The 17,032-nt window shown below is 39.2% G+C and overlaps 1 protein-coding gene across 1 annotated transcript in view; it reads right to left on the reverse strand.

Annotated features, from left to right (window-relative positions):
- GJC1 (gap junction protein gamma 1) overlaps positions 502–17,032 on the reverse strand; it is a 31,841-nt gene continuing 15,310 nt past the window's right edge. The window contains exons 2-3 of the mRNA XM_018065251.1: positions 7,099–7,174; positions 502–6,171 (exon numbers count right to left, since the gene is read on the reverse strand). Of these exons, the coding sequence (XP_017920740.1) occupies positions 4,961–6,151 (1,191 nt within the window). The 5' untranslated portion in view covers positions 6,152–6,171; positions 7,099–7,174 and the 3' untranslated portion in view covers positions 502–4,960. The remainder of the gene's footprint in view (positions 6,172–7,098; positions 7,175–17,032) is intronic.

The following is a 17,032-nucleotide window of genomic DNA, read 5'->3' on the forward strand; positions in this document are numbered from 1 at the left end:
CTCCCCCACACCATTCTCTTCTCAAAGAGTGGAGGAGTCACACCAAGACTGGTCTCCATCTGTGAGGGGCATCCCTCCCAGAAGGCACGCTTCTCCAGGAGTCCAGAACCAAGGGGAGCCAGAGATGGGGTGTGTTCCCAGGGGCTGCTTAGACTGTACCCCTGCCCTCTCAAGGTCACCTACCCTCCCCAGATGGAGACGCCACAAACATGCCAAACCCTTCCAGCCACAGCAACCCCAGGGGAATTCTAACACAGCTATGAAAAATCAGGTGGTACCTTTTGAGCCCAAGCCTCTACTTTGAAAATTTCCTGCTCCTGTATTCCCACTGAGATCAACTTACAGGTGAATATACTGGAAGAGATTTCCATATCAGGTTTCCTGTGTAAACCATTAAGCTCTCGGGCACTATGTTATACAAAGGATGGGGTAAAAATCCTCAAAATGACACATCCTGGCAGTTGAGTTTTCAAGTTTGGAAAAAGATGCACAGACCACAAATGAAATCTTCTAAACTGTATTTGGAAATGACAAACATTCAGAACCAACAAAACTCTTCCTAGAGACAAGGCCCTGAGAGGAGTCTGTCCCCACTGTGTAAAGTTTTACATTAACTGTACAGAATGAAATTAGTAACCAGTAATCTTTGGCACTAGAATGGGTAACTCCTTGGTTGTTCATACAATATCCAAACTGAACATTACATGACGTTAAATTGCTAGTTAACAGTTGAATTTTACATTTAAAAGTTTGAAGTCTTAGCTAAGTTTTTCAGTATCAATCTGCTAATCATATCTAACAGTGCCTGAGGTAGAGACTTCTGTAAGAGATTTATTGAAGAGAACACAATTGAGAGTATAATGAAGAAAAACACTTCCGGTCTCGGAAGCATATTATAGCCAAACGTCTTTGCTGGTTCAACAAGCCAAGCCTGAAATGCAGAATTATCACTTCTTTCATTTCTGCAGAGACTTTGTACAGGGGTAGGGCTTTCTTTTGGACTCCTGCATTTTGGAATACACGGATTGCTTCTTTTAAAAGTATGATTCTTAACATGGAATATGCATGAACAAAACTCAACACCATTATTAAAAACAACAAAAACAACACAACTGCATTAGAGACAACAAATAAAATCTTTTAAACTCTCCATGATATATGGCCAGAATGAGTCACAAGTATGCAAGTCAACCTAATGATTCTAACATTTGATGGTGACTGTGAATTATTACAGATTTATGATACATAGGTGAGTTGAAATTTTATTTCCAAACTCGGCACTGTATAAGTGCAGGGGCTTTATTATTTTTAGGTGGTAAGACTCTTCATGAAATTACATGATTTTATGAAGATAAAATCAATATCTGGAACCTTTCAAGCAAAACGACCAGCAACTGTGTATCTCTGACTTCAGGTACTTTACTTCACAGTCAGGAAAGACCTTTCCTTTATAAAAAGGCATTTCTTGAAGTAGGTTCAAGTATAACATACTTGCCTTTTACCAAACACTGCCTGGCCAAAAATTTATCCTCAACTATAGGTATTATTTTTACAAGTGTACAGTTCCATAAATGAGATGGAAAACACAAAGCCTGGACATTTATAAGCTTAACGGGTAAATCATAGGTATGACTAATAGGAATAACATTTAAGTCCATTCTCGGAATAAGCTGCTAGAGCAAGTTCAGTGTTTCAACAACGGATTCCTGTGATAAAGAGCACCGAAGGACATCTTACTATATCATATAGTTCTTTCAATGATTTTTTCGAAGCTTCAAGCTCAGACAATGACCAACAGTTGGTCTTTTAATACTTTTCACCAGAGGCTTTCTCTAACCACTCCATAACACTTCTGAGAGGTAGGTGGCTACTGGAACTTGGAAAAGTAGAGGGAATTGCTTAGTTTCACACCACAAAGAAACGACAGCTAAGGTACTTAATGATGACATTTTTCTTTCCAAAGACACAGGTGTCCTTCTTAAAGACAGATGTGTGGGAGTTCTGACCTGTGAGAACCATTTTAGATGACAGAGTTCATCTTTATCAAAAGGAATTCTATAGGTGTTAGTCAAGGAAAATCCCCAGAAAAACTAACTTCTAATGAAATCACACACCTGTGGTTTTAAGTGAACAAATATAGAAGCTAGCAAAACTAAGGCAGAAAGCAAAAATGAAGCCACAAAATGCACATTAACATTTCTTCAGAGGAAAATGCGATCTAATTCTTCCCTCAAATTTGAGCTAAGAAAAAAAAACCCTGTTTGCTTTATAAAGGACACACATCTGAATAAATCTGATGGTATATTAAGGAATATAAACATGCTGTTGACCATATCCTGATTATAGTACGTGAAGGACTAAGCACTCAGCTACTATTTAGAGAAGCACATGTCATAAGACACAGCATGTCTTATGCAGCAATTCAAAGCAATGTGATTTTGATAGGAAAAAAAAAAATGCTGTTTATACAACCACTTGCAAGTTCCAGAACAGTAACTGGAACAGTCTTTTTATTCACTCAGTGGGTTAAGCCAGACATTGAAAGGGCCATTTTCTTAATGTAGGTCCATGACATGTTATCAGGTGAGAATGGTTTTGGCAAACTTGTACGTTCAAAGGCTAAAAGAAATAGATCAAGGAAGCAGTCAGAGTTGGGAAATCTATGTCATATGTAGAACTTTAGTGAGAGAATAAAAATAGATTTGAACACATGCGAAGGTGACCCAGAATATCTTTCTATGTATTTGAGGAAGTTGAAGAATTATCCAGACACAAAAGATAACATTCTCATCAGAACAAGCCAAGATGAAACACCGGAGGCCCTGCCTGTAGAAACTAAGTGGATGCTTCTGGCGCCGAATGTCTGCCTGGCATTTCTGCTTGACTCCGTCCCTCTCCTATCATTCAAATTCCCAACCCTCCCAATAGCAAAGCCACTCTATTCTCCCTCAGGCTCTGAATAGATGGACATGAACCTACGTTCATGTATTTTTTCCTGTCCTTCAATTCAGAAGCATGCATGAAGTTCTACTGACATAAGAATTTTTGGTAGGTCTTTATCTTAGCCAGCCTGAAGTATTTAAAATCTTGCCTGTTTTAGAATAACTACTTGAAATTCTTTAGTAACACTTTGTTTTGAAGGAAACTACGCAGATCTGGTAATTATCCAGGATACATACGCATATAAGTCATTTTCTGAAATTTTCCCTTCAATCTCACTGGAGTTGACCTTTTGCTCAAATGTTTAGAGATCCTGAGGAGCATCTCTTGGGTAAAATAAACAGATTTAAAAAAAGCAAAATAAATGTAAATGCATGGCTAGAAGATAAGCTTAAATTTTCAACTGAATTTTTTTTGGGGGAGGGGGAGAAATGGAGAACAAAGAAAAAAGAACTGTACACAGGATGCTGTTCTAAGACCCTCTTAAATAATAAAGAACTGACATTTAAAAATTAAGAGCAAAAACAAAACAAAACCCACTCCTGGAATTTCAAAGTTCCAGGTGGCTTGCAATTAACTTTCTGTTAGAGGAGTGAGATGTCCCAAATGAAATGCTCCCTGGTGAAGCAAACACTCCTTTCTTTAAATCTTTACCAAGCTCTCACTCAGAAGCTCTTAACTGTAAGACAAATGATGTGAACATGACAGAACAAAGTTATCCAACAGAAGGTTGAAAATGGCAGTTAAATACTACTGCAAATTATGAGTGTTATGTGAACATGAATGCCTGTCACTGACAAACAGATATGCCTACAGTGAATAAATACTGAAATTCTCTTTCAGACTATTTACAGACAGAATCCCAGGTCTGAACTGGTCTTCGGGGCAGAAACCAAATTTGGCAGAAGTAGGTAGATTATAAAAACCCCATGATAGATGATAAGAAGGAAGGAAGTTGAACTTAGGCCTTCTGCCACATGCAGTGTAAGTGGCTTTGATTAATTTTTAGCCTAGAAGGGAATTTTTGTATTTTTATTGTTAACATATAAAAGAAAATATTCATCACTGGCATCTTAAGAAACCAGAGAGAGGCAGATTTTTTGATTCAGATTTAAGGCAAATCAAACAGGCCCACAACTAAACATCAGGGCTTCTTTTCTAGGCATGGCTTTGCTTGGTGATAGAGGAATCTCAGAACAGTTCTAGCCACAGTCTCCACACTGCTACTGGTTGAGGACATCTTTGTGCGTCAGACTTTTTAAACAACTGACGTTACATACACACCATCAAAGCAAGGCGTGGTATTTAAAGGACTCCTGCAGTGAATCACTTGGAAACAAAAATAGCTTTTCAAAGACTAGATACAACTCTGGGCATATGAATAAGATTCAAAGATTTCTCAAGTCAGAGCGAGATCTCCATTTCCTTCTACTGTGGACTTCCTCTCCGAGGCTAAGAACTGACTTATCCCCCTTCAGCTCCTCACATATCTGAAATTGTCCCTGTAACACGAGAGGCACTTTTTATTAGGTGTATAGCATCTATTAAAACTTTAAACCCCGGGTAGAGTTTGCTGAACAAAGTAATAACACTAGCCTAATAGGTATTACCTTAAGGATTTTTCTCCCCTTTAATATAAAAGTATAACTACAGTGGTCCAATGTACAAATACAAAAAAAAGTTCTCATACTTAAAAAAAAAAAAAGTACCATAATACTGTACATACAAAAACTGTTCAACAAGAATGATTTAAATATATCTGTTCTTTTCCAGATCTGGAAGACACAAATGTAAAGTTCTGCAACTGTATTATTGCTGGAACTCGTATCCAGGAACGCTGTGTTTCCCGTTCTCTCCCCCTTGCCCCAGCCCCACCTTCAGAGTCCCCTGAGCTTGGATCATGAGCCAACAGCATCCCTGAAGATAAGCAGAGCCAAATGTTTACTCAACGGAAGTCGTTTTTCAGTGAGCCGCTGCTTACCATGAACTATGAGAGCACAAGCTTTAAGCCCAGCCAAGATTAAATCCAGACGGAGGTCTTCCCATCCCCTGATTTGCTACTAGCACTGCTTTTGTTGGACCCAGCTTTGGACCCCACTTTGGCTTTTTTTTCCCGGGAACTGTGGGGGTTATTTTGGTGATTGTAGGCCTGGATGGCCAGATCCAGGCGTTCCTGAGCCATTCTGATTTCCCTCTGCAGAGTCTCCAGGTCGGGTGGGAGGCTGTCCTCATGGCTGCCGTACTGCTGTTCCTGGGCGATGTTGGCCTTGTTTTGCTTGTAGGCAATCTTAGCGTTGGACAGTTCGGTGTACTGGATTTGATCTGGTTTGACGGCAATGTTATAGCCAGGGGGAGCAGATGGCGTATTCCAAGTGAAAGGATAATTATAAGCACCCGGATCTTCCAGTTCCCTCCTTTTACTGTTTAGTGAGTCTCGAATTGTCCCAAATCCTAAATGAAGCATCTCCCAAATGTTAAGCAATAGGCAAAGGCCTGTAACACCATACATTATCAGAAGAAAGATGGTCTTTTCAGTGGGTCTAGAAATAAAGCAGTCTATCTTATGAGGGCAAGGGAGTCTGCTGCACACATAAAATGGGTGGACTTGGAAGCCATACAGGAAATACTGCCCAACCAGGAAACCCACCTCGAACACGGTCCTTGCCAGCAGCTGCAGCACATAGATCTTCATGAGCCCATCCTCCCGAATCCGCCGCCGGCCATCATGCTTAGGTTTAGATTGGTTCTGATCTTTATTTTCTTTCTCACTTTCTAATTCCATTTCTGGATACATCATGGGATCCTCTTCATGGTCCTCTTCCGTTTCTTCCAGAGCCCGGTGCTGTTTCCAGCGCATTGCGTAGGGCTTGCTGCGAGCGGCCTTCTTGTCTGCGTCGCCGTGCTCCATCTTGGCAATCTTATGAATGGCATAGCCCAGGTACATGACCGAGGGGGTGGCCACCAGGATGATCTGGAACACCCAGAAGCGCACGTGAGAGAGCGGTGCAAAGGCATCATAGCAGACGTTCTCGCAGCCCGGCTGCTCTGTGTTGCACACAAATTTGCTTTGCTCGTCGTAATAGATGGATTCTCCTCCTACCGCTGTAAGAACGATCCGGAAGACGATCAATACCGTGAGCCAGATCTTCCCTACAAATGTGGAGTGGTTGTGGATCTCCTCCAGTAGGCGAGTGAGGAAGCTCCAACTCATGGTGACTAAACTGGTCCGCCCTGACAAAAATGAAAAATACCAAAGAAAGATCAGCAAATACTAAAATCTTACTTTTTTTAAACTGATGATATCTTTAGAAACTACTTCTCTACATACGTGAAATCGAACTTCAAGGCTCATACTAGAATGACAGAATAAACGTTGCCTCACCCGCCACACCACCATCAGGAAAGGCCCTTCCCCTCAGGCTATGAGCACGGGTGTATGCTGACAGGGTCTGAGAGAAGTCTGATTTCTTTTCATGTCTTCTCTAGTTTAAAAGGTAAAATTGTAGCTGTCATTTGAGATACAATTCTTAAAGTACACTGGATGTTTTACATATAGTGTTATTTCTTAGACTTTCTGAATTTTGTGAGATAGAGGGAAGAGTACAAAGGGACACTTATTCAGCCACAGTAAGACTGCACCAAGAACACGATGGGGACGCCTGGGCTGGACTCCACTGTGAAGAGACACCTTATTGGCAAACTTAAATACCAGATCTGGTAACAAAGTATTAACAAGAATTAAGGAGATGGTATAGCTGCAAATATTAATAACTGGCAAAGATCAAGAACTAAAATAAAAGACAGAGACTCAGAAGCCTTAGCTAGGGCTCATCACAGCAGATCCTAGCATTCTGTGTTATACTTCTGTATTTTATTTATGGTTGATGTTAAAAAATGCCTGCAGACAGAAAATCCAACCAAGAGGTAAATCTACTTACAACAGCATTTCAAATGACAGTTTTATTCTGAGATTCTTAGATCTACGTTCAGAATCTTGGTAAAAACCATCTAAACAAGATAATATACGTACAGTCCCTAATTCAGCCCCTGACACAAAGCACACCTAGCTCTTCTCCTCGATCTTTCCTCTCCTGCTTCACTTCTGCAGATTACAGTTGATTATCAGCATCATCAAAGAAATTTAAACACTCCTTTTACCTGTTATCCAGAATTTCTGCTATCCAAAATTTTCTTAGAGAAATGATGGTTTGTTTACAACTTTTCCAGATTTTCTCTGGAAGAGAAACAGAAGAGAAGGCCATTAAGTTTTCTCCCACAGAAAACAGTAAATCACCAGAATGCCATTTTCAGGGAGAAACAGTTTTCCATGTACCACAGGAATCAATCAGCATGAGATGGAAAACAGGACTGAGCTTGAATGTCACTGTTCTCTTCTCCAATACACTGTGATAGGAGAAAATCCCTAAAAGTGACTCGAAGGCGCTTTAGTCACTGTAGTCTAAGAAAATATGACAGCAAGATGAATCATTTGTGAAAATCCGAAACAGATGAACTCTGGCATCTATACGAAAAAGCCACAGCAGAAAATCTCAGCGAATTTTAGCCGGGTCATTATAGGCGTTGCGAAAATCTTCACCCCACGTGCTCTATGCCTGCTCTCTTCTCTGGAGCAGCCAACTAGGAGCAAGCTGTTTATTTACGACACCCAACAGCTAGCTCCCTGTCACCGGGACACCCATATCCATAGGAGGTGATTCACAGATTCAACTGCTCACAGAAAGAAAACATCTGCACCAGTACTGTGATTACAAGTGTATATACATAGGACAAATTACTTCACATTATCAAGTTCTGCCAACTATGGGATAGCCATGGTCACGAATCATCCTCATTTGCTATCTCTTAATTTAATAAATAAAACGTAAAATAAACCCTGAGTGTTCTAAGTTATTATATGTTCAAAATAACTTAACAAAAATTTTTTTGGTAAGATACATGAAAAAACCCCAGAACAATTCCCAAAAGGTCAATGAAGAAGGAAAAAGTTCAGAGGCATCTACATAACGTCCAAGTATCAAGATTTACATACAGAAGAGTCCAATCACACAAGTATTTCACCACAGGACTTCAAGTACAACTCTCGTTTCCAGCACTGATGTCCAACTGAGCTCAACAGCTCTCCTCTCACTCTATACACAAGTTATAAAACCAAAGCAAAAGTAAATAATAAGCAATCTTTAAATGGTGATGTAAGCCAGGTTTCCATAATGAATCACATTCACAGGGTCTAGACTCACATTATTCCAAAATGCCATCTCTAAAGCATTTCCCTTAAAGCCTGAAATTTTATTTGTTCCAATCAGCCAAATCATGAAGGTTGCAATCATTGGTTAGTTAGAAAACTCATTCTCTACACTTCCATCTGTACCAAAAACAAATGGATATCTTTTTAACAATTATTGCTATGAAATAATTTCTCAACAGTTCAGTACTTCATATAATAATCTTAACTTTTTTGGGGGAAGGGGATCAATGGCTAATCCTTCAAAGCCTGTATAATAAAGCAGTCATTTAAACACAACTAGAAACACACATTTCATACTGGTTAAGCTGCAGGCCTCTACAATGCTGAACACTTAAAAGCCTGGTTTTCCAAAGGTTTTGTAAGTGCCACAGCACCCTATCCCCAAACCTTGAGTATAAATGAAGTGTACAGTACTGTAACTTCAGCATCTCATAACATGGATGATGGGTGGTTTTCTTTCTAAAGTAACCACAGGCTTCCTAACTGAATGGCAGCATCACCACTCTTTGGATCTACGGAGCTGTCAATGGGTTTTTCCTTCGATACTCTTTCCTTTCCAAATCCCTTTCCTCTCCTTGTAAGCATTAAGAGAAAGGCTTAAATATCAGAGCACACTACTCCAATCTGCGGGGAAGGGTAGAAAGGGAAAGTGGGAGGGAGTGCAAGGGGAGAAAAGAGTCTAGTAGAAGAACTGGGCTCTGGAGTTGACGTTTCTAAGCAAAACTGTGTCACTGCCAAGTGTGGTCTCACTTGTTGCTGCACCACTAAAACTCCCTTTTCTCATGACCCCTTTTTTGCTCTGCTCACAGACAAAACAACAGGGTTTCCCTGGTGGCTCAGGAGTAAAGAATCTGCCTGCCAATCCAGGAGATGCACGTTCAATCCTTGACCCGGGAAGATCCTCTGGAGAAGGAAAGAGTAACCCACTCCAGTATTCTTGCCTGGGAAATTCATGGACAGAGGAGCCCAGCAGGGCTATAGTCCATGGGGTCGCAAAGAGTAGGACAAACTTAGCAACTGAACAACAACAACAACAGGCAGAACACGGTCTTCTTTGACATCCCTGCTTCAGCAAACAAACTTGGTTAAAGAGTGAGGAATGAGAGTGTACAATTAACTGTGAATGGCTTTCATGAAAAAATAAAAATCATTTCCGTATTCTATCTATGAATGGAAAGTGACATGGGAATGTGTGATGAGTGTGGTGGGGATGGGGGGAGGGATGCTGAACAACTAAATGCTTTTTGCCAACTAGGAAAGCCAACAGATTTATACATATTTTGACACTTAATATCTTCTTGAATATATCCTTTATGCTTTGGCTAAATTCATCTATAGACAAATCTAGGAAGTAGTAGAATTAGGACAAAAGAAATGTAAATCTGCATGGTTCTTGCCCTGTACTGTCATTTGAGTTTCTAAAAAGGTTCTAGCAATTTACAACGCCTGGCAATGAAGTACAATTTTACCTCAACCCCAGCAGCACTGTCTGTTATGCTACTCTGCTAGATGCAAAATGGAATTTCAAAAGTATCTCAATTGTACATTTTTAATACAGCAGGATACATTCCCCCATAGTCCTCCTTCTTCATGAACTATTCCTATCCTTCTGCCCATTTATCTGCAGAATGTATTCTGCATTTGACATTTAATATATTTGTTTTCCTCCAAAATTTACTACTTTATATAGTCACACCAGTCAATCTGTTAAATAAATATTCTTTCTAGGATAGCTTTTTAAATAACCTGCAAAATTCTTGGTAGCCCATAATTCAAAAGTATTCTTGATTCTATCCCCACCCCAGCCCACAACACATACTGAAGAAAATCATGTTTGCTTACATAAAATGTACTGGACAAAAATCAAACGTGCTATTTTTAGTCTGTTTTCCAAATAAACTTTCAAATCTACCTTGTCTTACACTAGAAAAGAGAATTTTAAAAATTACTTGGTATCAACATGGTAATAAACTATGTAATCCCCCTCCCAAATTATTTATATTTGAAGAGTTTTCTGTCAGCTATATTCTAAACAGGATCAAGTCAAAGTTTACTGCCTTTTTCTGTAAACTAAAAGCATCTTTGGAGACCAAATGTAAAAGCTCATTATTTGGATTATCTCTGGAGGTAGATTATATGATCAGATCTATTTAACAATGAAGAAATGAGGCCCAGAAAGGTTTTAAAATTTCCCCAAGATCACCCATTTATTAAGAGGTGAAGCTAGAATCTGAAGTCAGTCTTACTTCAGATTCTGGGCTTTTAACCACTAGTTAAGAATTACGTTACAGATGAGTTGGAACAAAGTACAGGTCCCATGTGAACACAGACGAGGGCATCTTATCTCAATCATTGGGATCAAAATTAGACTAAATAATAAAGTAAACTCACAAAGATCAAGGGGGAAATTTCAGAGTTTAAGATCTTATACACAGAATGAACTGCAAGTTAAAAAACCAAAACAACCCCCCCAAAAACAACAAAATAAAAAGCCCCAAAAGAACTTCAAGGTTTCTTGGCAGTTGGAAAAGAAAAATAATGATTTCACTAAGAAAGATAACTTCTCTGGGCATTGAGAGTAGAGGCTAGAGAAGTTGGTAAATTCAGTCCAGGAGTGATTAGAGTTGTTAAAGGGGAGATATACATGTGCTCAGATGTGCTCAAAAATACTGTAAATAAATCAAACCAGAATTCTAAAGAATGTTCAAGTAACTATAGGAAAATGGAAGAAAGAAAACACATCAGCAGAATGGACAAACAGAACACAATGGCTAAAATTAAAAAGAATGACTATGGGAGGAGCTCTCTGAGATTCTGAAAAGCCAAAAATAATAATAATAATAATAAAGAGAGAGAGAGAGAGATTCACTGGGTAGGAATGACTATACCTAGTGTTGGTGAGGATGTGGAGAAGCTGGTACTCTAAAACACTGGTCACTTTGCAAAACAGTCTGGCAGTGGAGCTTGCTGTAAAGAACTGCCTGCCAATGCAAGAGACATAAGAGATGCAGGTTCAATCCCTGGGTGGGGAAGATCCCCTGGAGGAGGGCACGGCAACCCACTCCAGTATTCTTGTGGAGAATCCCATGGACAGAGGAGCCTGGTGGGCTGAATCGACTTAGCATACACATGCAAACATGTATCAACTCTGTGATCCAGCCAGTCTGATCCTGGGCAGGAAGCAAAACCCTATGTCTATAAAAGGACTTGAACATAAATGTTCACAACAATTTTATGTCTAATAGTCAAAAACTGGAAACAACACAACTGTCCATCATCAGGTTGATGAATAAACAAATTGTGGTATATTCATACAATGGAATACTACTTAGCAATAAACTAGTGATATGTGTAACATGGATGCATCTTAAAGTCAGGCAAAAAAAACCACACTATTTGATTCCATTTATAAAAATTCTAGAAAACGCAAACTAATCTGTAATGACATAAAGCACATCAGCAGTTGCCTATAGTGGGGTGCAGGGAGGCACTGGCCAGCCTGACAATCAAACTCTCCTGGCTATTGTTTTTCAGTTTCTATTTCTGTCTCACTTCTCCTTTCCAAACTTCTAAATACATATCCTGATTTTTGTTCTATCTTATTAGCCCATCCTTTTCAGCATTCTTTGTTGATTCCTTCAGCAGAACTCAAGCTGTAAACGATGTCCCATTTGCCCCAACATCCCCCTGGAATTTCAGACTTGAAATTCAACTGCTGCTCTATATCTTCTCTTGGATGTCTAATAGGCACCTGAAATTTAACATACTCCAAACCAATCCTCCCCTCCTCCAAAGAGTTACTCTTATTCTGTCTGCAGTTTTCCCAAACTCAGTAAGTAGCTTTGTCACTCATGATGTTTTTAAGGCCAAAATTTTCAAGACAACCTCACTCTTTTTTCTCACTCCATAGCCAAGCTATCAGCAAATCTTGTCAGTTCTGTCTTCAAAATATATATCCACAGTCCAACCACTTCTTTCAATCTCTACCACTATCACACTGATCCAAGTCACCTTGTATCTCTAGCCAAGATTACTATAAAAGCAAGAGTCTTCTAATTGGTCCCCTAGCTTATCCTCTTTGGAGAAGGCAATGGCAACCCACTCCAGTACTCTTGCCTGCAAAATCCCATGGACGGAGGAGCCCGGCAGGCTATAGTCCATGGGTTCGCGAAGAGTTGGACATGACGGAGCAAATTCACTTTCACTTTTCACTTTCATGCACTGGAGAAGGAAATGGCAACCCACTCCAGTGTGCTTGCCTGGAGAATCCCAGGGACAGGAGCCTGGTGGGCTGCCGTCTATGGGGTCGCACAGAGTCGTACACTACTGATGTGACTTAGCAGCAGCAGCAGCTTATTCTCTTAACCCTCCAAGTCTCTTCTCCAAAAAGCAACCAGAGTAAAGCTTTTAGAAAACAAGTCAGATAATGTCTCTCTTCTGCTCAAAATTCTCTCAGAACAAAACCTCCAATCTTCACCTGCTAGGACACTTCTGGTCTCTTCACCTTCCGCTCTCCCTCTAGCTCACTGTGAATAAGGAATACCTACATCCTCGCAATCCCCTGTTCATACCAGTCATGCCATACTTTTGCCTCAAGATTACTGTACTTGTTATTTTCACGGCTTTGAAATATTTAATTTCATAGATATTAGCAGAACACACTCTCACTTCATTCAAGTCAGCCCAAAAGTCATCTCCCTAACGACTTTCCTCAGGCCACTTTCCTCTAAAATAACATCTCTCATTCTCCAGCCCTTTGATTTTTCTTTATAGCACTTACCCTCACATAATTTCTATTTTACAATTTGTTTATAGAAGGTAAACTCCCTGAAGTCAGGCTTTTGTTCTTTTATCCCCAATACCTAAACCCCCACAGCCTGACAAAAGGTAGCAGGTTTTCAATAAATTGTGCTCAGTCACTAAGTCGTGTTTGCTAAGTCATGTCCAACTCTGTGACGCGATGGACTGTAGCCCGCCAGGCTCCTCTATCCATGGAATTTTCCAGATAAGAATACTGGAGTGGGTTGCCACTCCAGGGGATTTTCCTGACCCAGAGTTACCCAGGGATTGCATGCATGTCTCTTAAGTCTCCTGCATTGGCAGGCAGATTCTTTACCACTGCGCCACCGGGGAAGTCCCTCTCAATAAATATCTGTTCAATAAAAATGTCCCTGATGTATTAACTGGAAATACAGGACTCAGAACAATATTATCCCAATACTGTGAAAACAAATAAAATTTATGCATTACAAAACCCTAGAAGAAAAAAAAGACAAGCTCGAAAGGATATAAATGAATATCCACTCTACCTTTTCCCTTCTTTAGCTTTCTTCCTGTATCTCCACTAGAATTCTCTAAAATGGATGTGTTACTCCTTTGCTAAAAAGACACAATGAAAGTGGCCCCTCAAAGCAGTGGGGCCAAGATGGATTTTTTAAAGTATTAGAATAAAACATAGTTGATACTTGTTATAACTCTGAACATGGGAAGAAAAGATGAATCTGAGTACAAAAAAATAAAAAGTGTCTCCACGGATAAAAGAAAAAACAATTTAAACAATACTGGAAAACAATGAACTGGGGAAAGAGGTTTCAGTAATTCTTTTATATCCAAAGAGCTAATCTCTAATATATATAAAGAGTTCAAAACAGACATTCCACAGAGAGAAAAACACAAATTCCCCTTAAAAAATGCGAACATGGATGAACCTTGAAAACATAATGCTAAGTGAAAGAAGTCTGACACAAAAGCCACCAAATGTATGATTCCATTTATATGAACTGTCCAGAATAAGCAAATCAACAGAGACAGGTTAGTTAGTGGCTGTTAGGGCCTATGGGCTTCCCTTCTGGCTCAGCTGGTAAAGAACCCACCTGCAATGTGGGAGACCCGGGTTCAATCCCTGGGTCGGGAAGATCCCCTGGAGAAGGGAAAGGCTACCCACTCCAGTATTCTGGCCTGGAGAATTCCACGGACTGTACAGTTCATGGGGTCGCAAAGAGTCGGACACGACTGAGCTTCACTTCAGGGCCTATAGGAAATGGATTGTGATTGTTAATGGGTATAGGCTATCTTTTGGGGATAATGAAAATGTTTGGAATTAAGACAATGGTAGTGGTTACACAACCTGTGAATATACTAAAACCACTGAATTGTATACTTTAAAAGAACAAATTTTAGGGTATATAAATTATATCTCAATAATAAACTACTCTGAGATACAATTCTCCTATCACACTGGCAAAAATCCTTCAGTGGGAGAGGTTATGGAAAATAGACGTTTTCAAATACTGCTGGTGGGAGGGCAATTTACTAATACCTACAAAATTATATGTGAATCTGTATCCTTTGACCCAGTACCTCACTTTTGGGAATGATCAAAGTAGAACACTGTTTCTATGTAACTCAATGTCCACTGTCAAGGGAACGGTTAAATGCACCATGGCCTATTTTTACAGCAGAATACCGCATGGCTGTAAAACATGAGAAAAGATATTCAAGACGTTCAAATAGTGAAAACAGCAAAGTATATGTGTATATATGTATATATCTTTTCTATAGAGAAAAAATATCAATCTGTGTTTTTTGCTTAGATTTCTATAAGGAAACACAGGATATCTTTCTTTTTAACAAAGAAAAGTGGAGGAGGAGACAAAGAGGGATGGGATAGAGTTAACTTTTATTACATATCTTTTTATAGTCTTATTTTTTGAACCAAAGGAATATATTGTCTTTTTGAAGAAAACACCGCCCAAAACGTTTCATGTCCTAGAGAATAAAGTCTGCTTGAGATTTTAAAATAAATCTTTTGTAAACTTTTTAAAGTTAAAAAAACTTAAAATCCTTCATCTTCTCTATACCCTTGCCCTGCCTTTTTTCTTCAGAGCACTCAACACTACCTCAAACACTTACTTGTTAACTTGTTCATTATCTGTCACCTCAATCAAATTAAATAAAGACTTTGTTCTTATAACCCTGGCACTTAGAAAAACTATTAACTGAATGATTTAATAAATTTGAATCTCTGCTCATTGATTTTCCTCTACTTTATATGGTCTTTCCACAATTTCCTACTTGGGAAAATTTTTTATCCTTTAGGATCTAGCCTAAAGGTCACTTCAAGTTTTCTAGACCTCTTCATTTAATCTCCTCCTCAGAAAGTCCATAATAAATTTTTATTCTACCAATATCAGGACTTAATCTAGTAAACTGAGGTTAGTGGTATCAGTTTCTTCTGCTGGAATATTAGTTTCTTGAGAGGAAAGTCCATGCTTCTAAAAATTCTCTGAGCCCTCATATATACCTCAATATATATGTGTTACATTCAACAGAAGCTCTAAATTGATTTATAGAAGGCAGAAAATATAAAATATGTCCACTGTCCATGAACACAATCATTTCAGAGCAGAATACAACGAATGGAATAGAAGTACAAAATGTGAAAATACTCAGAGAAGGAAAAGAGACTAATTTCTATAGATTAAAAAGTATAAGCTGTCAATTATACTGCAATAAAGCCGGAAAAAAAAGTTTAAGCTTACTGCAGAAGACAAGTGGGTCTCTGAAGAATGGGTATGGTTTCACCAGGCAGAGCTGGGGTGGGAGGTAGGGGCAAGGCAGATGGAGAACATGATGTGAGTGAAAAGTGGCACACAGCTCTTAGACTGCAACACGACAGAGGATGTTTGAGGGAGGTCAAAGGCCAGTCTGCAGAGGGGCTTAGCACACCAAGAAACCTAAAAGTAAGCCATGTTAAGTAATGATGAGTAAACGTTCCTCAAATGTGGTCCACAGACCACCTTCATCACAATTATCCAGCATGCTCACTGAAAATGCCGATCCCCTGGTCCTACTTTACCTGATTTCCACTCCCAGGCGTACTGAATCAGAATTTAACACATTTACGGGTAAACATTTAAGCTGTTTACAATGATTTATGATAATACTTAAAACTGTGTGTGTGTGTGTGTTAGTCGCTTTGTCATGTCCAACTCTTTGTGAACCCATGGACTACAGCCCGTCAGGCCCCTCTGTCCGTGGAATTCTCCAGGGAAGAAGTCTGGAATGGGTTGCCATTTCCCTCTCCAGGGAATCTTCCTGACCCAGGGACTGGACCAGGACCCCTGCATGCCAGGCAGATTCTTTACCAACTGAGCTAAAGGGAAGCACATTTCCAATTACAGATTTAGGATAAATTTATAAAAGAATTTCTTTGTATAAAAGAAATTTGTACAAAGTTATACAAACTGTGAAAAGCTGTGTGTGTTATTAAGAAAAAGTCAGGTTTTTTTTTAATGTACTATCTCTCCAAAAAATTTTAATATGTATTACCAAATGACCCCTCCAGAAAGCCAGTACCTGTTTATATTTCCACTATCAAGGATAAGAGAATGCTGTTTTCCTCACTCCTTTGCCAATGATTCTAATGCATTTTTTAACAAACAAGGCTTGGGTTAATCTGTGTTTAAATTATAAGACGTTTTAAACTGTCATTAATCATTAGGGAAATGCAAATGAGACAAAAAACGCATAGTGAGGTACCATTTCATACGCAAAAGGATGGGTACTATTAAAAGAAATGAAAGAAGAGCTGAAAAGGTTATGGAGAAACTGGAATCACTGTTGTGCACTGCTGACAATGTAAAATGGTGTAGCGCTGCAGAAAATGTTACGATTTTCTCAATATATTATATACAGAAGTATCATATGATCCAGAAATTCTATCTACTTCTGGATGTCTACCTAAAAGAAATTAAAGCAGGGTACAAACAGGTATCTGTTATACCCATGTTCACAGTGTACTATCCACAACAGCCAAAAGGTGGA

This window comes from Capra hircus, chromosome 19 (genome assembly GCF_001704415.2).
Source record: "Capra hircus breed San Clemente chromosome 19, ASM170441v1, whole genome shotgun sequence".
Classification (NCBI taxonomy): Eukaryota; Metazoa; Chordata; class Mammalia; order Artiodactyla; family Bovidae; genus Capra; species Capra hircus.